The sequence below is a fragment of the Gopherus flavomarginatus genome, chromosome 14, assembly GCF_025201925.1.
Source record: "Gopherus flavomarginatus isolate rGopFla2 chromosome 14, rGopFla2.mat.asm, whole genome shotgun sequence".
NCBI classification, from domain to species: domain Eukaryota; kingdom Metazoa; phylum Chordata; order Testudines; family Testudinidae; genus Gopherus; species Gopherus flavomarginatus.
This window is the reverse complement of record NC_066630.1, coordinates 37,162,707-37,187,731: the sequence shown is the minus strand read 5'-3', so window position 1 is coordinate 37,187,731 and position 25,025 is coordinate 37,162,707. Positions and strand designations below refer to the sequence as shown.

General features: G+C 43.8%; 1 protein-coding gene across 2 annotated transcripts; it reads left to right on the top strand.

The window, feature by feature from the left end:
* The first annotated feature begins 4 nt into the window (after window positions 1-4).
* On the top strand, window positions 5-22,620 carry CIAPIN1 (cytokine induced apoptosis inhibitor 1). Of its 2 annotated transcripts, none has more exons than XM_050923311.1 (9): window positions 5-105; window positions 12,024-12,199; window positions 12,824-12,976; window positions 14,405-14,481; window positions 17,742-17,910; window positions 18,764-18,837; window positions 19,122-19,237; window positions 20,311-20,383; window positions 21,161-22,620. In XM_050923311.1, the coding sequence occupies exons 2-9, from the start codon at window positions 12,043-12,045 to the stop codon at window positions 21,269-21,271; spliced, it is 930 nt and encodes a 309-aa protein (XP_050779268.1). In that variant the 5' UTR covers window positions 5-105; window positions 12,024-12,042; the 3' UTR covers window positions 21,272-22,620. The 2 variants fall into 2 exon arrangements, with proteins under 2 accessions (XP_050779268.1, XP_050779269.1); XM_050923312.1 differs by lacking the exon at window positions 5-105 and adding an exon at window positions 8,702-8,791.
* The last annotated feature ends 2,405 nt before the right edge of the window (window positions 22,621-25,025 follow it).

Sequence of the window (25,025 nt, the reverse complement as noted above, 5' to 3'; positions counted from 1 at the left end):
TCAGCGCGGCGCGCCCGTGGGGGCGGAGGGCGCGGGCCGATGACGAGGCCGAAAAGGCCGGGCCGGCCGAGTGGTGGAGACGGGCAGTGCGGCGGTGGTGGAGAGGTGAGCGGGGCAGGGAACTGGGCAGCCCCCGTGGGTCTCCCCCTTCGCTCAGAGGCAGCTTCGGGGCCCCTTCCCCTCCCCAGTGACTCCTTTGGGGGACCCCTCCCCCCATTCCCTCTCTCTGTCCCCTCCCGCCCAGTGACTCCTTTGGGGGAGCCCGCCCGTCCCCCCATTCCCTCTCTCTGTCCCCTCCCTCCCAGTGACTCCTTTGGGGGAGCCCGCCCGTCCCCCCATTCCCTCTCTCTGTCCCCTCCCTCCCAGTGACTCCTTTGGGGGACCCCTCCCCCCATTCCCTCTCTCTGTCCCCTCCCTCTCAGTGACTCCTTTGGGGGACCCCGCCCGTCCCCCCATTCCCTCTCTCTGTCCCCTCCCTCCCAGTGACTCCTTTGGGGGACCCCTCCCCCCATTCCCTCTCTCTGTCCCCTCCCCCCCAGTGACTCCTTTGGGGGATCCCGCCCCCCATTCCCTCTCTCTGTCCCCTCCCTCCCAGTGACTCCTTTGGGGGAGCCCGCCCGTCCCCCCATTCCCTCTCTCTGTCCCCTCCCTCCCAGTGACTCCTTTGGGGGACCCCTCCCCCCATTCCCTCTCTCTGTCCCCTCCCTCCCAGTGACTCCTTTGGGGGACCCCTCCCCCATTCCCTTTCTCTGTCCTCTCCCCTCCCCCAGTGATGCCTTTGGGGGCCCCCTCCCCGCCCGTTCCCTCTCTCTGTCCCCTTCTCACCCCAGTGACTCCTTTGGGGGACCTCTCCCCTCCCCCATTCCCTCTCTCTGTTCCCTCCCCCCAGTGAGCCCTTTGGGGGCCCTCTCCTTTCCCCCTACTCCCTCTCTTTTTCCCCTCCCCCCAGTGACTCCTTTGGGCGCCTCCTGTCCTCCTCCTGTTGCCTCTGTCCCATCCTCCCTCAAGAAACTTGGGAGGGGCCTTTGCCCCCCATTCCCTTTCTCTGTCCTGCTTCCCCCCAGTGATGACTTTGGGGCCCTCCCCCATGAGCCCTGCTGGGCTGTGAATACCTTCATTCGGGGGCAATGGATGCCTATGGCACCCTGCCCTCACCCAGAGTCAGGAGGAGTGAGATTCCTTGTTCCTCTTCCCTGGCATGAGGGCACCTTCTCACCTGGGCATTGCCTGGCATGAGGGCTTTCCCCCTGCCCTCAGAACAGCCTGACATAAGATCTGCTCAGTCATTGCCTGGTGCTAGGCTGATCTGCCTCAGTCATATCTTGTTTTCTGGCGCAGGGCCTTCAGTGTGATCTTGGCCTCCAGCTTAATTCTCTCTGGGGAGAGACCCTTTTTATTTTCATTTCTCCTCCATTGTTCTGCAGCTGGCATTACACTACTATTAATTTGATGTGGGTTCCCGTCTGTTTCTTCTGGTGTGCATCTGTAGGATACCAGCATACCACCCCTGCTTTCACTGCAGCATGTCCACCTTAATATGCCCCTAGTCCAATGCCCCCTTCTTTACCCTCATTGTATAATATGATTGACAGCTGTCATGCCCTAGTTATGTGGGCAGAGGCCTAGGACAACAAAAGCTAAAAACTAAGGCTGTCAAGCGATTTTAAAAAATTTTTGATTAATCACACGATTAAAAAATCATGATAAATTGCACTGTTAATAATAGAATACCATTTATTTAAATATTTTTGGATGTTTTCTACATTTTCAAATATTGATTTCAATTACGACACTACAGGGTGTACAGTGCTCACTTTATTTTTATTACAAATATTTGCATTGTAAAAAACAAAATAAATAGTATTTTTCAATTCCCCCATTACAAATAGCGTGCAATCTCTTTATCATGAAAGTTGAACTTACGAATGTAGAAGTTTGTACAAAAAATAACTGCATTCAGAAATAAAACAATGTAAAACTTTAGAGCCTACCCGTTCACTCAGTCCTCCTTCAGCCAATCACTCAAACAAGTTTGGTTACAATTTGCAGGAGATAATGCTGCCCGCTTCTTTTTTACAATGTCACCTGAAAGTGAGAAAAGACTTTTGCATGGCACTGTTTGTAGGCTGCGGCTCAAGATATTTACATGCTGGATGCGATAAAGATTCATATGTAAGGTCTTGGAAAAAATTTTAAGGGAGAAAGTAGTTAAGGACATAGAGGTCAATGGTAATTGTGACGAATTGCAACACGGATTTACTAAAGGTAGATCGTGCCAAACCAATCTGATCTCCTTCTTTGAGAAGGTGACGGATTACTTAGATAAAGGAAATGCGGTAGATATAATTTACCTAGATTTCAGTAAGGCGTTCGACACGGTTCCGCACAGGGAGCTGTTCGTTAAATTGGAAAAGATGGGAGTGAATATGAAAGTTGTAAGGTGGATAAGGAACTGGTTAAAGGGGAGACTCCAGAGGGTCGTATTGAAAGGTGAACTGTCGGGCTGGAAGGAGGTCACCAGTGGAGTCCCTCAAGGATCGGTTTTGGGACCGATCTTATTTAACCTTTTTATTACTGACCTTGGCACAAAGAGCGGGAATGTGCTACTAAAGTTTGCGGATGACACGAAGCTGGGGGGTATTGCTAACACGGAGAAGGACAGGGATACTATTCAGGAAGATCTGAACCACCTTGTAAACTGGAGTAATAGAAATAGGATGAAATACAACAGTGAAAAGTGCAAGGTCATGCATTTAGGAATTAATAATAAGAATTTTGGATATACGTTGGGGGCGCATCAGTTGGAAGTGACGGAGGAGGAGAAGGACCTTGGGGTACTGGTTGATAGCAGGATGACTATGAGTCGCCAATGTGATACGGCTGTTAAAAAAGCAAATGCGATTTTGGGATGCATCAGGCGGGGTATTTCCTGCAAGGATAAGGAAGTGTTAGTACCATTATATAAGGCGTTGGTGAGACCCCATCTGGAATACTGTGTGCAGTTCTGGTGTCCCATGTTCAAGAAGGATGAATTCAAACTGGAACAGGTTCAGAGACGGGCTACAAGGATGATCCGAGGAATGGAAAAACTGCCTTATGAAAGGAGACTCAAAGAGCTTGGCTTGTTTAGCCTAGCCAAAAGAAGGCTGAGGGGGGATATGCTCGCTCTATATAAATATATCAAGGGGGTTAACGTTAGGGAGGGAGAGGAATTATTTAAGTTTAGTACTAATGTAGACACGAGGACGAATGGGTATAAACTGGATATTAGGAAGTTTAGACTTGAAATTAGACGAAGGTTTCTGACCATTAGGGGAGTGAAGTTCTGGAATAGCCTTCCGAGGGAAGTAGTAGGGGCAAAAGACTTTCCTGGCTTTAAGACAAAGCTTGATAAGTATATGGAGGGGATGTTATGATAGGATCGTTAATTTGGGCAATTGATCTTGAATTACCACCAGACAGGTCTGCTCAATGGTCTGCGGGGAGAAGTTGGATGCGATGGGTACTGAGTTGCTGCAGAGATTTCCTTCTTGGGTGCTAGCTGGTGACTCTTGCCCACATGCTCAGGGTTTAGCTGATCGCCATATTTGGGGTCGGGAAGGAATTTTCCTCCAGGGCGGATTGGCAGGTGCCCTGGAGGTTTTTCGCCTTCCCCTGCAGCGTGGGGCACGGGTCGCTTGCTGGTGGTTTCCCTGCAGCTTGAGGTCTTCAAACCATTTTTGAGGATTTCAATAACTCGGTCCTGGGATAGGGGTTGTTATAAAATTGGATGGGTGGGGTTCTGTGGCCTGCCTTGTGCAGGAGGTCAGACTAGATGATCAGATTGGTCCCTTCTGACCTATGAGTCTATGAGTCCCTTCATGCTTCAACCACCATTCCAGAGAACATGTGTATGTGCCGATGACAGGTTCTGCTTGATAATGATCCAAAGCAGAGCAGACCCATGCATGTTCATTTTCATCATCTGAGTCAGATGCCACCAGCTGAAAGTTGATTTTCTGTTTTGGTGGTTTGGGTTCTGTAGTTTTCTGCATCTGAGTGTTGCTCTTTTAAGACTTCTGAAAGCATGTTCCACACCTCGTCCCTCTCAGGTCTTGGACAACACTTCAGATTCTTAAACATTGAGTTGAGTGCTGTAGCTACTTTTAGAAATTGCACATTGGTACCTTCTTTACATTTTGTCAAATCTGTTGTGGATGTGTTCTTAAAATGAACATGTGCTGGGTCATCATCCGAGACTGCCATAACATGAAATATATGGCAGAATGTGGGTAAAACAGAGCAGGAGACATACAGTTCTCCCCCAAGGAGTTCAGTCACAAATTTAATTAACACTTTTTTTTTTTTTTTTAATGAGCACCATCAACATGGAAACGTCCTCTGGAATGGTGGCCGAAGCATAAAAAGGTATACAAATGTTTAGCATATCTGACATGTAAATACCTTGCAATGCCGGCTACAAAAGTGACATGCGAACATCTGTTCTCACTTTCAGGTGACTTTGTAAATAAGAGGGCAGTATTATCTCCTGTAATGTAAACAAACTTGTTTGTCTTAGTGATTGGCTGAACAAGAAGTAGTACTGAATGGACTCTAGGCTCTGAAGTTTTACACTGTTTTGTTTTTGAGTGCAATTATGTAACAAAAATCTACATTTGTAAGTAACACTTTCAGGATAAGGAAGATTGCATTACAGTACTTGTATGAGGTGAATAGAAAAATAGTGTTTCTTCTGTTTATCATTTTTACAGTGCAAATGTTTAATAAAGAGATAAAGTGAGCACTGTACGCTTTGTATTCTTTGCTATAATAGAAATCAATATATTTGAAAATGTAGAAAAAATCCCTAAAATATTTAATAATTTCAATTGGTATTCTATTGTTTAACAGTGTGATTAATCACGATTAATTTTTAATTGTGATTAATCTTTTGAGTTAATTTCAGAGTTAACTGCAGTTAATCAACAGCCCTTCTAAAAACCGTATTGCACTTGACATTGGAGATCTGATTCTTGCTACCTCTATTGCCTTTGACTGTCTGAATTGCTCTGAAGCACCTAAGAAATCATGTTCCTTTGATTTGCCAGCATGCTCCTCCCATCTCTCCCCTGCACCCCCAGATATCTGGAAGCCTTATTAAAGGCCTCCTCCCACTCTGTCTGTATTTGTAGAAAGAAGTGTGGCTTGGCAACTGAATTGCTGGTGGGGGCTATTTTATTGTTGTGGGAAGGAGTTGTTCTGTGTTTTAACATTTCCAAGTGCCAGATCTATTACCAACTTGAAACAATTTTGTGTGGTGAACTGTGAGCATGTCCTACTTTCTCTTATTAATCATCTCTCTTTCCCTGAGCATAATGTTGCATCCTTACTCTGAAAGAGAAACACAGTAGTGAGAGGTGTTTTGGTCTTTCCTAATTGCTGACATGACAGGCATTCACGTAATAAAACTTTAAGTTTAGTACTGTGTAATGCAGATAGTAAAAAGAAAGCTTCAAAGAAAGCTGTGCTGCTCCCAGTGGATTCCTCTCAGCAGTCTTTCTGAAGTGTAGTCAGACAGTAAGTATTAGGTTGGTAAGAAAAGGTAGCTTAAGATCAAAGGTTTTATGCATCTGTCTGAAGTAGAGGTAAAAACTGAACAGAGACTCTGAATAAAGAAGCGTTTTGGGAAGAGCAGTGTCCCAAGACCTGTTTCTGGCATGGAATTTCTGTGGCTAATGCCACAAAATACAAATTCTCCCCTGTTGATGTGCATATGTGACTCCTATAAATGTTATGTGCTCATAAGACTCTCAGATAAGGAATAAAGCCGATAACTTCTCCACTGACCAGATCTTCCCTTTGCTCTGAGTGAATTAGAAAATTTCCAGCATCCCTCAAGAAAATGGTTTTATTCCCAATTACACTAATACCTGCTTTTGCATCCCAGCTGTGAAATTCCTTCATGTGGCTGTTTCCTAATCTCTGTAAGCACTTGCCTGGCTCTGCTCCTCCAAGAGATTTAATCCTCCCTTTCCTGTGTTCTTGTTAACCAGATCTGCACGAGGGAATGTATTTAAAATGCTCACCAACAACAGTAATAGCTTGCAGCACTGCAGTGATGCTTAGTTCTAGGCCACTGGAAGCTCCATGGTTTGATACTCCACATTATTGTGCTCTAGGAAATTAAATTTGGAATTTTTAAGTGCATGTGTAAGGGTTTATGAAAAATAGGTTGTGACTGATGCAAAATGATAGAGGATTTCACTTTAAATACTATCTGCAGCAGACAGAACACTGCTAATATGCTTCTTCCTATTTTAGAGAGCCACCCCTCAAAGGTATGAGAGCACAGTCTGTGTCCATTCATTCATTGGTCTCTCTTCTGAGATTGCTTAAAATGATGGCTGTTGTGGCAGTGGTTTTGGTGCTGCATATACATGTCCGCTGGGAATTGAACTGAGACTACAAGTTGATTTCACGAAGGTTACTAAAGAGTTGCTACTTAGCAGTGACTTTGCTCACTACTTACCTGAACTGGATTTGATCCACAGTGAATATGGCTGCGTCTACACTGCCAACTAGCGGTGTGATCCCATGCTCGTGTAAACATACTTGTGTTAGGTCTTATCTGACCTGGCACACTAAAAATAGTTGGGGTAACTGATGTAGCAGCAATGGCACGTGCTAGCTGCCCTGAGTACAAACCTGCCCAAACCCCATGGGAGGTACGGACACTGGGTGGCTAGGATGAGCTGCTACTGCCTGTGTTATCGCTGTGTTCAGCATGCTACTGGAGATGAGGGCTAGCATGCATCTGGGAATCACACCTCATCTCTTACAGATGTAGCCTGAGACTAGTTCAATTCTGCTTCAGTGCCTGTGTCAGCATAGCCCCCTAGCGTAGATGCGGCGTATGCCAACAGAGTTTTTTGTGTTGGTGTGGGAACAACAAGGCATCTACTCTGGGGATTCACACGCCTGACTGCCAGTTATGCCAGTATAATTTTTTTTTAAATGTTGACCATGCCTTTAGAAGAAGAAATCCTTCACCTCCATTACAAGTCCCATGCTTCTGTAAGTCTTGAAATAATTAATTCTGATATAATTGTACAATTACTTCCCTGAGTGATTTTAACATGCTTCAGTAATAGAAACCTTTTTTCAAAGTTGGATGGGTTGGAACTCGTATATGAAAATACTAACGAAAAGTGGACCTTTAATTTTCACCTGATTTTAGTTGCATCTAAGTGTTTCAACTTATTTTTCCAGGAAAAAAAGGGTGGGCCTCCAATTTGAACACACACACAAGTGACTCAGGCCTATGAGATGAAAGATAAAGTGCGTTACTGGCATACGTGCCCGTGCTCAGGCTCAGTTGAATGAGGACAGCAATGCAATGAATTTTGGAAAGATGGAGAAATGATTCTCCTCCAGAAGTTTTATGTAGAAATCTAGGGAAACTGCTTTGAACTCTTCTCTGTAAAGAGGGAAAATGTGTTGCATTTTTCAATATGTGTAACTCAACTGAGGTGAGCAGTGCACCTTGTGTGTCCAGCTTTCACTGCCTGCTGAAGAATTCCTCAATTGTTGGAGGTTTGTAATTTTGCTGCTCTTTCAATTCGGGATTCTTTTCTTGCCCGTTTTTGAGAGGGAGCAATCCTTGAGTTAAGAGACCAGTTGATTAAAATGTGTGTGAGACTGAGATAAGACCCAAGAGGTAGGGTAGAGTTCTATCCACCCTGAATCATAGTCCTGTAGGCACTTATCTGATGTGCCTTGTGTAGTGCAACAGAAACCTTATTGTAACTGAAAAGAACCGTCCCTTTTTGTTGTAAAGCCAAATGACCTGCCATATTTTTTAGTTTTACTGGTTTTGACATAGTCAAATGTTTGGTTGTGACAGCTCCCAGGGTACAAGCTGGACTGTGGAATCTGTGCCCCCTTAACCCTCTAACTCAGGATGCCTCTCACACTGCTTTACTAGTGAAAAGTAGCCCCTCCGGGAATTGCTCATGCACAGCACTTAGCATGAAGGCACACCTGTGATAAATAAAGATGAGTGGGTAGCTCCCTTTGATGGACACCGAGCCAGCCAGTTAACTGTAAAATCACTCTTGGTAACTGTTCTCTACTTACTTTTACCTGTAAAGGGTTAAAAAGTACCCCAGATAAAGGGGAAAAAAAGTGGGCACCTGACCAAAAGAGCCAATGGGAAGGCTAGAACTTTTAAAATGGGAAAGAAACTTTTTCCCTTTGTCTGTTAGTCTCTCTGGGCTGTAGGGACATGGAGCAGCAATGCTATAGGCAGGAATGCTGTGTAAGGTTTGAACCAGGTATGAAAAAGTATTTTCCATATCTAGCAGGACTCACTGGGATAGGGAATGTTTAGGTAGACATGATCAGGTTATTTCTTTATTTTGGCTTGTGGATCTCCTCTGTGCTAACCCCACATGCTTTTGTTTGCTTGTAACCTTGAAGCTGAACTCCTCAAAACTATTCTGGGTGCTTATTTTTTGGAATTGTTCTTTTAAAATCTAGCAAAAGTCTAAGTTCCAGATGTACTTACTTTCCTTTTTGTTTTTAATAAAATTTACCTTTTTTAAAAACAGGATTGGATTTTTGGTGTCCTAAGAGGTTTGTGCATATGTTGTTTAATATGCTGGTGGCAACTGCTAATTTCCTTTATTTTATTTCTCAGCTCTTCCCTTGAAAAGGCTTGAGGGTACTCCACAGGGAGGAATTTGCAAGTGCTCCTTCCTGGGTCCAAGGAGTTTTTTTGCATTTGGGTGGTGGCAGCGTTTATCAAGCGAAGGTCAGAGAAAAGCTGTAACCGTGGGAGTTTAATACAAGCCTGACGCGGCCAGTATTAATTTTTAGAATCCTTGTGGGCCCCCCATATTCTGCACTCAAAGTGCTAGGGTGGGGATTCAGCCCTGACAACACCCAACAAAGTTACATGAGTGGCTGGGAGACCATTCATGAGCTGTATACTAGGAGAAACCCCGCAAATCCCCCCAGCCTGGCACCCCAGAAATGTGCATCTTACACAGCTCAAGACCCCCTTGGACAGTGCTAGCTCATAAGTCCATTTTATCAAAGAAATTTGTATACACCAACCCTTGTTAACCTGAGCAGATTCCCCAGCCACATCAGTTGAAGCTCACTGGTTTAGATAAAATATCAAAACAAGTTTATTAACTATAGAAAGATAGATTTTAAGTGATTATAAGTGATAAAATATTAGAATTGGTCACAAAAAGAAATACAATGATAAAATTGCAATCTAATTCTTAAACTTTACCAAGCTAAGTAAAATTTAAAGCAAGGCACTTTTTTACCCCACTCAATGCTGCAGGTAGTTCATAGTTCACAGTTCTTGGTTTGCAGGCTGGTTCCCCCTACAGCCTGGGACCACTCATCTAGTTCAGTGATGCCTCTTTGTAGAGCCCTGCATGGATACAAAATTTGTATCCGCATCCAATCCACAAAAATGGTCCACGGATTTCTGCAGATTTGTGGGTCTCTACTTCTTTGTCTTTCAAACGATCTTGCTCTGTGAGTAGAGATGGGAGAGGTAATGAGGAAGCCATTGTCTTATTTTATACCCTCTTCCTCTCTTTGAGGTTGACCCCCTGCTGGGGTGCAGGTGACCAACAGTCTGTTGTGTACTTGAGATTTGAATTGTCCCTCTATGCAACGTATATTTCTTGTTTCCCTTCCCCCCTGCTGGACAATGTCTCTTTAGCACCTGGCTGGGTGTTGGACACTCCTTTCTCTCTGAGGACCTAGTCTGTGGGCGTTCCCCAGAGTTATAACATACTTCAGTAATATCATACAGTAAAACTTATAACTAGGGCTGTCGATTAATCACAGTTAACTCACGCACTTAACTAAAAAAATTAATTGCAATTAAGTAATCGCAATTAATAATACTGTTAAACAATATAATACCAATTGAAATTTATTAAATATTTTTGGATGTTTTTCTACATTTTCAAATATATTGATTTCTATTACAACACAGAACACAAAGTGTACAGTGCTCACTTTGTTTTTTATTACAAATATTTACACTGATAAACAAATGATAAACAAAAGAAACAGTATTTTTCAAGTCACCTCATACAAGTACTTTAGAGCTTACGCACCCACTCAGTCCTACTTCTTGTTCAGGCAATCGCTAAGACAAACAAGTTTGTTTACATTTGCAGGAGATGTGCTGCCCGCTTCTTATTTACAATGTCACCAGAAAATGAGAACAGGCATTCGTATGGCACTTTTGTAGCTGGCACTGCAAGGTATTTAACTGCCAGATATGCCCCTTCATGCTTTGGCCACCATTCCAGAGGACATGTTTCCATGCTGATGGTGCTCGTTAAATATAGCTACAACACTTAGCTCAAGGTTTAAGAATCTGAAGTGATGTCCAAAATCTGAGATGGACAAGGTGCGGTGCAAGCTTTCAGAAGTCTTAAAAGAGCAACACTCTGATGCGGAAACTACAGAACCTGAATCATTAAAAAAGAAAATCAACCTTCTGATGGTAACATCTGACTCGGATGATGAAAATGAACATGCATCAGTCTGCTGTACTTTGGATTGTTATCAAGCAGACCCCTTCATTGGCATGGATGCCTGTCCTCTGGAATGGTGGTTGAAACCTGAAGGGACATATGAATCTTTACCTCATCTGGCACGTAAATATATTGCGAAACCACCTACAAACAGTGCCATGCGAACGCCTGTTCTCACTTTCTGGTGACATTGTAAACAAGAAGTGGGCAGCATTATTTCCTGCAAATGTAAACAACTTGTTTGTCTGAGTGATTGGCTGAAGTAGGACTGGTGGACCTGTAGGTGCTAAAGTTTTACATTTGTTTTATTTCTGAATGCAGTTATTTTTTGTACATAATTCTACTTTTATAAGTTCAATTTTCGTGATAAAGAGATTGCACTACAGTGCTTGCATTAGGTGAATTGAAAAATACTGTTTCTTTTTTTTACAGTGCAAATGCTTGTAATAAAATATAGTGAGCACTGTACACTTCGTATTGTGTTATAATTGAAATCAGTACAATTGAAAATGTAGAAAACATCCAAAAATATCAATGCGATTAATTGCGATTAATTTTTTTAATCGCTTTACAGCCCTACTTATAACTTTATACATAGTGTTGCTACATATATTTCAACAGGCTAGTGATGATTATACCTTGTGAGGTATCACTTGAAAAGCCATACTCTGTACAACATATGACCATATAAAAGTGGTTACTGTGGGTTTACAGGGTGTTAAATGGGGGACAGTGTGTCGCAGTGGTACAATAAACAAGGCTGATGTAACACTAACTTTAAAATTGGAGCTATTTAAGGAATGAGACGAAAATATGGTGAGTTAAGCCATCTCTGAGTGTAGTAAACCAGTTTCTAATCAGTAAGAGTTCCACCAGATGAAAACAACTAGAGAAGTGGTTCTCACGTTATTACACATTGTGGGCCACAGGACAGGATTTCTCAAGCTTTCATTATTGCTCACCATACTCTAGTTTCTCCAAATGTAAGCACTTCTTTAAAAAAGAAATGTCAGGAGGAGAGCAAAGGGCCTTAATTTGGATGATTGGAGATGCTGAAACTAAGATGTATGTTCTCCTCATGTGCAAGGGGAATTGATTAACTTCATCTTTGCTGGGTCACTGTCACAAGCAGAAGTGGCTGCTGAGCACTTCATACTGCCTATTCGTTTCTAGTTTGGGATTATATAACTTTTTTTTTTCCCCATGTCCCTTACACTTGGTTTGCACTGCCCCTGGCAGATCCTCTTGGAGGAAGCAAGCATCACAATTTGACAGAAACTGATATGATCATAGACAGAGATGGTATTTCTTCATGCTATGTTAACATGTGGATATGGGAACTCTGTTTCCAGTCCCCAGAGAATTATCCTAGTTCTTAAAAGAGGGCAACCCTGTGGATTAAGTGAAAATCCACTTCCTTCATGGTGGTTTTAGCACTGATTTCTTCCTTTCTCAATCTGGCACTTCCAGATCCAGTGATTCGGCAAACATGGCGGAGTATGGAATCTCAGTTGGCCAGCGTGTGGCAGTGATCTGGGATAGCTCCTCACCTGTTGAAGGCCTGAAGAATATGGTGGCTAAGATTCAGGCATTGGTGGGACCTGAGAGCCGCGTATCCGTGGAAAATATTGACCAACTGTCCCACTGTAAGAATGAGGATGTAATTTTTACCACACATTTTGGTTTAAGGGCAGTGTCATGTTCTCTGGGTATGTTAATGGATGTGAGCTAGCATTTTCCTTGATTTGTAACCTAGGGCATCTTTAAGAATAAAGGTAGAAATCCTTTTGTGACTTATACTGCTAGTAGTATACAAGAAAGCTATTCACCCTAGTCATGTTTGTTTCATCAGTGATGATTGTTAATGCATAAGGGCTAAAATTTTGTAAAAGTCAGGGACAGGTCATGGGCAAAAAAAAAAAAATTCACTGAAGCCCATGGCCTGTTTCTGACTGTTACTAAAAATATCCATGATAAAATGCAAAGAGACTGGGCAAATGTGGGCTGGCTGGGAGCTCCAGGGTCCCCACCACCCATGGGGGTTCGAAGCCCCAGGATCTCCCTGCCCCCCCATGTCAGAGGGGAGCTACAGGGTCCCCCTGCCTCCTCCCCAGCAGCAGGGAGCTGTAGGGCCCAAAATCGTAGCCTTATTAATTGATGCCATGTGGTGTGATTGTCACATACATGTGTACAAAGGAGATCAGAGAGGGGATAGCTGGTAAGCTAGACAAGGATATTTTTTTTCTCTCTTCATCTTTCCTTCTTTGCAGCGGCTCATGCAAAATCCAGCTTTGATGTGGTTCTATCAGGCATGGTACCAGGCAGTATGACACTGCACAGTGCAGAGGTGCTGGCAGAAATAGCTCGGATACTCAAGCCCGGGGGTTGTGTCCTTCTGAAAGAACCAGTGGCTGCGCAAATAGGTAAGAGCAAGTCTGATATGTTCTTTCCCCTGGATCTGAGACAACCAAACATACTTTCATGGAGGATTAGGCCAAAGTTGAAGGGCCAAGAGCTTTGAATATCAGTCAACATAAAGAGTAGTTTTGCTCCTGTGATTCATTAATGTAAGCAGCAAGATGTGATCTTGTGTCTGAGCTTATCACTGTCATGTTAGAGTCTCTGCTGATGACCATCTTGTATCAAAAATGTAACAGCAGAGAGAGACTTATTCTTGTAAGCATACTGCTATGGTTAGTGGATGCACAGAGCTGATGCTAGAGTTTGTAGTGACCTAGAGTTTGTAGTGACCTTTTTGGGGCCTCTGTGAAAGTAAAATTAGGTCATGAGCTGTTAGTGAGTGGGACCATCTTTTACTCTGTAGCACAACAGGGCTTTGATCTTGATTGGGGCCTGTAAGTACTTTGCATAATCTAAAAAAGATAAAGTGAAGTTTAGGAAAGAGATGGTGCATCTTATACTATCACAATTTACAAAAGATGTGAATGGAATATTACTAGTAGGTAATGCCAACTACCCAACGAAAAACAGATGCACCAAAGCTGTTAATTAAATCAGTCGGTGTAAAACCTGATGCCTTCTGGAATGGGCTCTTTAATGTATAGTTCTGGACTCCAGACTTTTTAGGACTTTATTTTTTTGAGGACTTCCATGATTATCAGCAGGTAAGTATGCCCAGTGGTCTGTGATGGGATGTTAGATGGGGTGGGATCTGAGTTACTACAGAGAATCCTTTCCTGGGTGCTGGCTGGTGAGTCTTGCCCACATGCTCAGGGTTTAACTAATCGCCATATTTGGGGTCGGGAAGGAATTTTCCTCCAGGGCAAATTGGCAGAGGCCCTGGAGGTTTTTCGCCTTCCTCTGCAGCATGGGGCATGGGTCACTTGGGGGAGGATTCTCTGCAGCTTGAGACCATAGTTTGAGGACTTCAGTAACTCGGACATAGCTTAGGGGTTTGTTGTTGAAGTGGATGGGTGAGATTCTGTGGCCTGCATTGTGCAGAAGGTCAGACTAGATGATCATAATGGTCCCTTCTGACCTTAAAAGTCTATGAGTCCTATGAGCCTGTCGAAGTGGGAGCTCCCATTTTTCTCTTTAGTGGATGGAGATGATTTTTTTTTGTCTTGAATGCTGGAGAAGCCTTCATGATCTTAATGTATTCGTCAGCATAATTTTGAACTAATTAATAGTCTCAGAGTTGAAGAGCCTGTTTGAATGGATGAATGGCTAAATTCCCAGATGTGCCAGGAGTGATTAGGAAAGAAGCATGTAAACAAAGGGATTAGCTGGAATGCTGTCTTCTAAAGCACTGTTGGTCCTTTCATGTTACAAGCAACACATCTAGTTCTTAATAATGAGCTTTGTTTTGTGTTCCCTGTCATGTTTCCCAGGTGACAACAGCCGAATCAAGACAGCAGCCAGGCTCCTCACAGCTCTAATGCTTTCCGGGCTGGTGGAAGTGAAGGAGGTATGTGTATATGCACTAACCACCTCCCGAGAGCTCCCCTTTCAGGACTGTGTAATGTAGAGAAGAGGCTTCCAAAAGGGGTGCTGGTTATTCACTACCTAGCCATCTTAGCATGCCTTGAAATATGCAGTGCATAACCAGCAACGAAAACTGTGCTCTTAGTACTGCATGAATAAGAGTTTTCTTTGTAATTAAAAAAAAAAAATCCATGTCTCTTCAAAGGACTAGTGGCAGTAAGCTGTGTAATATCGCCAGCTGTGCAGCAGCCAGAACCGTGATCCACTTCGTGCAAGCTGGGAGAATGAGCCCATCTGAAGTATAATGCAACATCATGGGACAGAGAGGAAACCCAGCATAGAAGATTAGGGTTGGAAGGGACCTCAGGAGGTCATCTAGTCCAACCCCTTGCTCAAAGGAGGGCCAATCCCCAACTAAATCCCCAAATGGTCCACTCAAGGATTGAATTCATAACCCTGTGTTTAGCAGGCCAATGCTCAAACCACTGAGCTATCCCTCCAAGCTGGGCATTAAAAACCTCTAAGAAAGGAGATTCCACCACCTCCCTAGGGAACCCATTCCAGTGCTACACTGCCCTCCTAGCGAAATAGTGTTTCCTGATATCCAACCTAAACCTCCCCCATTGCAACTTGAGACCATTTCTCCTTGTTCTGTCATCTGCCACCACTGAGAACAGCTGAGCTCCATTCTCTTTGGAACCCCCCTTCAGGTAGTTTAAGGTTGCTATCAAATCCCCCCTCACTCTTCTCTTTTGGAGACTAAATAAGCCCAGTTCCCTCAGCCGCTCCTCATAAATCATGTGTCCCAGCCCCCTAATCATTTTCGTTGCCATCCACAGGACTGTCTCCAATTTGTTCACATCCCTTCTGTAGTGAGGGGCCCAAAACTGGACACAGTACTCCAGGTGTGGCCTCACCAGTGCGGAATAGAGGAGAATAATCACTTCCTTCAATCTGCTTTCAGTGCTCCTACTAATGCAGGCCAATATGCCATTAGCCTTCTTGGCAACAAGGGCACACTGCTCACTCATATCCAGCTTCTCATCCACTGTAATCCCCAGGTCCTTTTCTGCAGAACTGCTGCTTAGCCAGGCGGTCCCCAGTCTGTAGCAGTGCATGGGATTCTTCCATCCTAAGTGCAGGATTCTGCCTTTGTCCTTGCTGAACCTCATTATATTTCTTTTGGCCCAATCCTCCAATTTGTCTAGGTCACTCTGGACCCTTTCCCTACCCTCCAGCATATCTACCTCTCCCCGCATCTTAGTGTCATCTGCAAACTTGCTGAGGGTGCAATCTATCCCCTCATCCAGATCATTAATAAAGCTATTGAACAAAACTGGCTCCAGGGCTGATCCCTGGGGCACTCCGCTTGATACCGGCTGCCAACTGAACATTGAGCAGTTGATCACTACCTGTTGAGCCCAACAATCTAGCCAGCTTTCTATCCACCATATAGTCCATTCATCCAGCCCATACTTCTTTAAGTTGCTGGCAAGAATACTGTGGGAGACCATATCAAAAGCTTTGCTAAAGTCAAGATATATCGCGTCCACTGCTTTCCCCATATCCGCAGAGCCAGTTATCTCATCATAGAAGGCAATCGCATGACTTGTCCTTCGTGAATCCATGTTGACTGTTGCTGATCACCTTCCTCTCCTCCAAGTGCTGCACAATGGTTTCCTTGAGGACCTGCTCCATGATTTTTCCGGGGACTTAGGTGAGGCTGACTGGTCTGTAGTTCCCCAGGTTCTCCATCTTCCCTTTTTTTTAAAGATGGGCACTATATTTGCCTCCCCTGATTGCCAATGGCTCTGCAATCACATCAGCCAATTCCCTCAGCACCATCGGATGCATTAGATCTGGACCCATGGACTTGTGCATGTCCAGCTTTTCTAAATAGTCCTAACCTGTTCTTTCACCACTGACGGCTGCTCACCTCCTCCCCTACTGTGTTGCCCAGGACAGCAGTGTGGGAGCTGACCTTGTCTGTGAAGACCAAGGCAAAAAAAGCATTGAGTACATCAGCTTTTTCCACATCATCTGTCACTAGGTTGCCTCCCCCATTCATTAAGGGTCCCACACTTTCCCTTACCTTTCTCTTGTTGCTAACATACCTGTAGAAACCCTTCTTGTTTCCCTTCGCATCCCTTGCTAGTTGCAACTCCAGTTGTGTTTTGGCCTTCCTGATTACTGTCCTGCATGCTCGAGCAATATTTTTATATTCCTCCCTAGTCATCTGTCCACCTTTCCACTTCATGTAAGCTTCCTTTTTGTGTTTAAGCTCACCGAAGATTTCACTGTTAAGCCAAGCTGGTCGCCTGCCATATCTGCTATTCTTTCTGCATGTCGGGATGGTTTGTTCCTGTGCCCTCAAGAAGGCTTCTTTAAAATACAGCCAGGACTCCTTTCCCCTCACATTAGCCTCCCAGGGGATCCTGCCCATCAGGGAGTAAAAGTCTGCTTTTCTGAAGATCAGGGTCCGTATTTTGCTACTCTTCTTTCTTCCTTTTGTGAGGATCCTGGACTCGACCATCTCATGGTCACTGCTGCCCAGGTTGCCACCCACTTCTACTTCCCCTACCGATTCTTCCCTGTTTGTAAGCAGCAGGTCAAGAGGAGAATGGCCCCTGGTTGGTTCCTCTAGTAGTTGCACCAGGAAGTTGTCCCAAACACTCTCCAGAAACTTCCTGGACTGTCTGTGCACTGCTGTATTGCTCTCCCAGCAGATGTCAGGGTGATTGAAGTTCCCCATTAGAACCTGAGTCTCTGTTCTGGAATTTCAGTTAATTGTCTGAAAAAAGCCTCATCTACCTCATCCTCCTGGTCTGGTGGTCTATAGCACACTCCCAGCACAACATCACCCTTGTTGCTCTCGCCTCTAAACTTGACCCAAAGACTCTCAACAGGCTTTTCTCCAATTTCAAACTGGAGCTCTGAGCAATCATACCGCTCTCTTACATACAGCGCAACTCCTCCACCTTTCCTCCCCTGCCTGTCCTTCCTGAACAGTTTATACCCATCCATGACAGTGCTCCAGGCATGTGAGTTACCCCACCAAGCCTTTGTTATTCCAATCACATCATAGTTCTTTGTGCCAGGACTTCCAATTCTTCCTGCTTGTTTCCCAGGCTCCTTGCATTCGTGTACATGCACTTTAACTGTATGATATGATGTTATCACACAGGGCACTGGAATATGGCAGTTCTTTTCAAGTGTTAACACTCACTGTGTCTTGCTTTCCAGCTGCAGAAGGAGCCTTTGACCCCCGAGGAGACCCAGTCAGTCCAAGATCATCTGGAGTACCAAGGCAATGACCTTTTGTCTGTCCAAATTGAAGGCAAGAAACCCAACTTTGAAGTGGGATCCTCAAGTCAACTCAAACTTTCCTTTGCTAAGAAATCTGCTTCATCAGGTAAGAGAGAAGAGAAGGCTGGTATATGTGCTGGGAGTGTATGAACTCCTTATGTTGTACAATGGAGAGCATAATAATTTTGAATGCTTAATAAAGAAGGATGTTTGAAAACATGGTTCTCCATAATCTTGATTAACAACCATTTTGTATCTGTTGGAAGCTTCCATTTCTGTTTCAAAAGTTAACTGCAAAGCAAAGGAGGTGGAGGGAAACCTGTGTCCTTTCCTGTTGCTTTGTGATGCATACAGAGAGCTGCATAAAGGATTTTCTGTGGGGTTTTTGTTTTGTTTTTAACCTTATTAGAAACACCAGTACTACCGAATCCCTTCCTTCCTTCCTCCCTCCCTTTGTGCAAAAGGGTCTGTGCGAGATCTTTGAAGGATATGAATGGCGATTAGATTACTGGAGCTACAGCTACTGGGCTCCCAGCATCAATGCCTGCTCTAATGTCACTAACTATTTCACTGCATTTCAAACAAGAAATAAAAGAGGTGGTCATATTATGAAGAGATGCGGCGTCTATAAATGACATCTCATTTTGGTGTCTCAAATGAGTGTATCGAGGAGGATATTGTCGCTTCTTTTTTCATAACTGATCTTTGATGAACGATGACGAGAAGTGGACAGCGGATTCCTTGCACAAATCAGGTTTAAAGATGCATTTGAGCGAGAGCGCAGGTGCTTGGCTTCTGAGAGCAGTGAGCGTGCTCCACAGGTAGAGTGCAATATGATAAAAGGCACCATGGCACAGGGAGTGAGTTTTTCAAGAGTGATATTGGAACCATTTCTTTGCTGGGAGTTGGTCTGATTCATGCTGTGTGTGATCATCATCTATGTCTCATTTTGGCTCCAGGCAAGCCTGCTGTGGACCCTGCTGCTGCGAAGCTATGGACTCTCTCTGCCAATGATATGGATGATGAGGGAATGGTAAGTTCTGTTTTAGTTTTCCACACAAAAATTAGAAGTTTCATGAAATTTAACCCATAGTACTCATTAAGGCATTACAGATGAAAGGGTGGAGTGAGAGCCATATGGAAAAATTTCTCTAATATTACATGACGGGTTTATTGCGTGGACCATAATTCTGACACTTGGGTCTAAGCTATACCAGGTGTTGTCATTTCTTTGAATCTAACATCAGCAGTGTATCTATTCCCTAGTGAACCAATTTCCTTCTTTTGTTATTTCTTCCTCCATGTTGTCTGTTTCAGGATCTCCTGGACTCAGATGAGTTGCTAGATTCTGAGGATCTGAAGAAGCCAGATCCATCTTCCCTCAAAGCTCCATCCTGTAAGGAATCGGGTAAAAAGAAAGCCTGCAAGAACTGGTGAGTACTTGACTTGATGTGTTGGTGAATGTGCTGACTTCAAATCAGATTTAACCATTGCCCTTTTAAAAAACAGCAGGGCATGGTGCTGTTTCTCCAAAGAATTACTCATTTGGCTGGTATCTTTACTCTTTTTTAACCCTTAGTGTATTTAAGTCCATATTTCAATATTTAGTTAAGAAACACATTCAGAAATCTGTTAGCCAAGTGAATTTCTTTTTGTAGAATTTTTCAAAAATTTGATTCTAGGGTATACATCTCTTAAATTTTGTCAAGGGCTTCTGTGTATTAAAATTGCAATAGTATAACTAGAAATTAAAAAAAAGAAAGCTAAACTGATTTTTTTAAGGAAGATTTAAACTTCTTTTAAGTGAATCTACATTAAGGGTGTATGCTGGTGTAACTGGAGTGTTTTTAAAATCAGTTTACTTATATCCCAGGCGTAAATATTCCCCTGTGAGATGAATAGTCCTCCCCCAACACACAGACTCACTTGGGCAACCACAGGGTTCATGCAGGCTCTTTTTATAACACGACTCATCCTCAGTTTTTTTCCAGAGAAGTATTGCATGTAGATTTTAAAATAAAAGCTTGGTATTTGATAGCATTTCCCCATGTGCTAGGTGGAGAGAGGGAAGTTCAAGCAACTGGGACATTCGACGTGGTCCTATGGGCCAGTGGTTCTCAACCAGCGACCCACGGGCCACTTGCGTCCTAATCAACACACAGCTGCGGCCCATGCTACGTTCTCAGGGCCATGCCGGTAGTATGTGGGCCACGTCCGCACAATAAATAGAACACACACACAGCTGCATATGCGGCCCACGATGGTGCATAGATTGAGAACCACGGCTCTGGGCTATGACTTTAGAGGGGATAATAAAGGTAGGAGTGCGGGTGGGGGGCGGAGGAGACTGCACGTGCGCTAAAGCCCAGTGTGTGGAATGATATGTTGGGGCTGTAATCTCGTGTGGGTGGAGGACCAAGGAAGAAATGTTAGAGGGTGGAGTGGGTAAAGTCAGTGGCTAACCCCATTGCAGACAGGTTTAATATGAGTCCTGTTTCTTGTGCAGCACGTGTGGCCTCGCGGAGGACCTGGAGCAGGAGAAGAAAGAGAGCTTGAAGCCCAAATCTGCTTGTGGAAATGTAAATATCCTTCCCATCTATCCTCTGTTATAGACATGCAGGGAAAGAGTATATTCTTATCTGAGAACTAGTTTAAAAAACCAGTGCTCCCTATAGGCTGACTTTACTAACCAGTATTTGTGGCGAAGAAATTGTTCTGTCTCTGCAGGGCTATCAGATTTTGTAATATTTGGCTTCGATGTGTCTGTAGTAACATCAGTTGTGTTTGCAGCAAATTCTTACTCTGCATATTCACTCCCTGTTATATGGATACCTCTCTAGGAAGAGCTAGACTGAAGTCTCCCAGTTCCATATAGTTGTGATTCTCATTCATGACCTAACTGAGCTGAATTAGAATCCATTGAGCTGCTCAGTATTTACTAAGAGAACTCCTCACCCTGAAGTCACCTGCCTTTAAAGTGAAACAGGATTTTCTGAATAGTTTGGAGAAACTGAGAGCCCCAAGAGTTGGATGTTACAGCAGATGGGCTTTATCCCTGATCTGAAGAGACTGCTGCCTTGTGTGGTCAGGGAAAACGCATTCTTTGTTCATTCAATCCCAGATGACTTCAGATCTCAGTCCTGACTCAGCCAGGTTTGTGCTGATTGCTAGAGGCTGCAAGCAGATTCTTTCGGTGCTGGTTTATTCTCTGGTGGGCAGATTGTAACTCTGTGTGTGGGGGGCAAAATACTTGCCATTGGGAAGAGAACTGAAACCAGGAAACCCCACCCTTTGTTTTTGTCTGACCTTGGTAACGAGCTGACTTTTTTTTTTTTGTCGCCTCTGTGTCTTGGCAGTGTTACCTGGGGGATGCATTCCGCTGTGCCAGCTGCCCCTACATGGGGATGCCAGCCTTTAAACCTGGAGAGAAGATACTCCTGGCTGAGAACAATCTTCATGATGCCTAATAGGGGAATGTTACAGAGACACCATTGGCGCACAGCAGTTCCATAGCTCACTGGCTTCAGAGCTTACGTCTGCCCCTCTCCCCTCCCATCTCCTCTAATTTCCCTCTCCGGGAAATGCTTCTTTATGGGAAGGGGAGAAGAAGTGGGGTTGGGTTGGGACGTCGAGGGCACGTGGAGCTGTTGTGAACTAAAAGTGTGATCTCAATAGACTTAATTCACTTTTGGGTAATTGATAATCTGCAGTGATGTCTGGTTTCCTGTCACGTATGAATTACAGACTTGTTAATGTTAGGTTTTCAGATTTATCGGCTTAACACTGAGAGGCGCTGGCCGTCATAGTGTGTGCTATTGGCAGAAGGGGTATGTACAATGGGAATTGGATGCCAGGCTGATCTTATCTGAGTGTATCTGGAACCCCAGCCAATGCCTCTGAGCTCAGATCAGACCACTCTTTGCCATGTTTATTCCTGGGGAGTTAGCCTAGTTTTTGCTCAAGTCTCTTCAGACGACACCTATCTCCTGCTCCCTTTGGGGCTTAGTGTATTAAAACAGGGAGCTGGTTTGTCATTCCATGTGATGTACACAAAGGAATTCGTAGGAACTGTTAGCAAAGAGAATCCTATGAAAGTCCCTTGCAGAATTAAGCAAACATAATGGATTTCCAAGTGTCTTGAGAAGCTGCTAGTGATAAACTTTCTGTCCTTTCCCTGCCCTCCCTCCTTCCATGAAAAGGTAAAACTTCATTCAAGCAGCTTGAGAACAGTCCAGCCTGTTAGGTAGGAAGTGGATTATATATGGAGTCTCTGCCTTGCTCTCCCTTCTTCATTCAATAAGCACCAGGAACATAAGTGTTTAATGCTAGTGAATATCTTATACTAATTAAAAAGAAGATAGTTAGAGATCATTGTAGGTAACTAAGACTTAGCAATAACTACTGAATTATCTTAATGTTGGGGTGCTAAGTGCCACCATCTCTTTCCCTCCCTGAGAGAAGCTGACCTTTGACAGTGTGTTAGTATTTATTTACCTTCGTGGTGCTACAGTGTGAATGATTTTCAGGGCTGTAGCTAACCTCCCCTCCCTGCAGCTTCAGGACAAGGGAGTCTTCCTGAGAAGTTCCCTGTTGTTGATCAGGTTTATTTTCCTTGGTTTTCCACCTCACACCCTCATATCAACTCTTTTGCATATGAGAATGAAATCATCCTATTTAGAGCCACTCTGGTACAGGATGCAACTTCACATTCTTGTCATTACCCTGCACTGACTTGAAATAAGCTCATGTAGTGGGTTAGGATTAAGGGATGTTTTTTTAAAGGCTGTGACCACAAATAAAACATTTGTTAAAAATTGGTCTTGGTGGAGCTTTAAATGTAGTTTAAAACTGTTCATTGACTCTCAGCTGATTCCTGTTATCTTGGCTCTGTTTCGCCTGCTTGAGCTATTTGTAAGCAGAGACACCGAGCACACCTTGGTAGCTGTCCTCCTACAGTAACTGTTCCAGCAAAAATTACACACACACACATTTCATTATACTCTGTGTCTGAAAGAATAAAATGAAGACTTCAAGAAGAAATACAAAATTTTCTCCACTGAACATCTATTCATGTGTTTCGAAAGGAGGCTGTCTCATAATTTTGGGGTAGGAGGAACTGTGAAGCCAGGCTTGCAGCTGGAGGAATAAAGGTAGGTGACTAATTCTCTATCAGCAGGAAGCATGTGAGGATGTGAACCCTGGTGATAGGGGAAGTGTCCCTACACTTGATTTGTGAATATGGGCCATCGTGTGAGCTATGTGCTATTCAGTGTGGGCCCCAGCTAGATGCCAGAGGTAAATACGAAAGATTGAGGTGATACAACAGCCTCTCAAGTGACTAAACACCATGATAGTTGCCTAGGTTGCCAGCTAGCAAAGGGCATGTGGAACAGTTTCCTAGCTCCACTGCTGGAGAAATGATTCTGTCATGAACTCTCTAGCAACTCCAGAGGAAACACTGTTCTCTTGGCAAGTTAGATAAACTCAGGGAAAATCACAACAACTTAAAAACTCTCCTAGGTCTTCATAGTCTGAGGAAAAGAGAGAAAAGCCTCTGTTCCCCCTGGTAGTCCACAAGGTATTTTCTTTTAAAAGTGGTAGCGCTTTACAGTTTGTGGGGGGTTAGAGCCGGTGTTGCCAACGTGCGCACAGTGCTTTGAGCCATCCCTGATCCTGTGTGGCTGTGTGCTGAGCTGGTTCCCTGAAGTGAGACATGATCTACCTTACACATACTGCAAGGCACACGCCCACTATGCTGACACGGGAATGGAGAGGGGGGTGCATTAGGAGCTATATCAGCTTCATGCTGCCAAAGGGTCCCTCTGTGTTGGGGTAATCCTCCTACAGATGAACTCAACAGAGGGGAGAATCTGACTCTTAGTTTTCAGAAATGGCTGTAGATAGAGTTAAAACATCTTAAAACTCCTCCTTTAACTATGTGGAGAATAGCCCACCAGAGCCATTTGAAGACGTCGTCTGTTTAGATCACCACATAATGCTTCAGTATATCTTACTCTTGCTTCCTTTTCAAATATAGAAGTGATAGAACTACTAGTGAGGCTTTAGTGTGAAGTGACTATGTGAATTGGTCTGCTGCAGGCAGAGAAATGTCCCGGCAAAGCCAAGAGGTTTATTTTTTGAAGCAGTTTGTAGAGCGAAAGGTTGGTTAGCCTCTATACTGCTCATCTACAAAGTAGTATTTTTTGAAGTGACAGTGTTTCAGGAGGAGCATCTCCTGGGCTTTTCCTCCTAGAATCGTAGGACTGGAAGAGACCTTGAGAGGGTCCAGTCCCCTGCACTCATGGCAGGACTAAGTATTTCCTAGACCATCCCTGACCGGTGTTTGTCTAACCTGCTCTTTAAAATTTCCAGTGATGGTGATTCTACAACCTCCCTAAGTAATTTATTCCAGTGTTTAATTACCCTAACAGTTTTTCCTAATGTCCAATCTAAACCACCCTTTCTGTAATTTAAGTTCATTGCTGCTTGTCCTATCCTCTGAGTTTAATGGAGAACAGAGCTCCTTTTCTTGGGGATCCATAACTGGGGCTGTTTCAGATGTTGGTAACTGTTTTTTGTTTGGTTTCTAAAAGTACCTTTGAACACGTATAGTGCTTATAAAAATAGTTTGAAACTGGAAAGAAGCTCTTTGAATGGCCTTTTGGATTGCTTCATCTTGCACAGGTGACTGAAAATCACAGGTGCTTTCAGCCTGGGCATAAAGCTGATCAGGATTTGGGACAGGACCAAATATTCTCTGTAGAGTAATATTGCATTTCTGGGAGTGTTATGGGAATTTTATGCTTTCTGGTGCTTGAGTTATCTGGTCTCTGAGAGGGACCAGCTATCTGCCTAGATGCTAGATGTTTCCATGTGAAAAGTGCTAGGTGTAAAGATGGTTTCTCAAATGAATCTGGTCTCCATGTGGACATGGCAGCCAGTCAGGATTAAATAAAATATGGAGTTTGGATACTTTAGTTACAAGAGCCCAGTCAATTTAGAATCTAGTCAGTTTTTTAAAAGCTAAATGTAATTTCAGATACTTCAGGGGCCTCTGAGTTCACATAACCATTGTTGATCTTATAATCACAATTTCTTCTATAAAACATATTTTCCATTATTGCTGTGTTTGAGGCTCTCAGAAATGGGAGTTTACTGTGCCAGGGAGCATTACTGGAGGGAAAAGGGGTACTCCTACAGAGCAGATTTGTTTTCATAGAT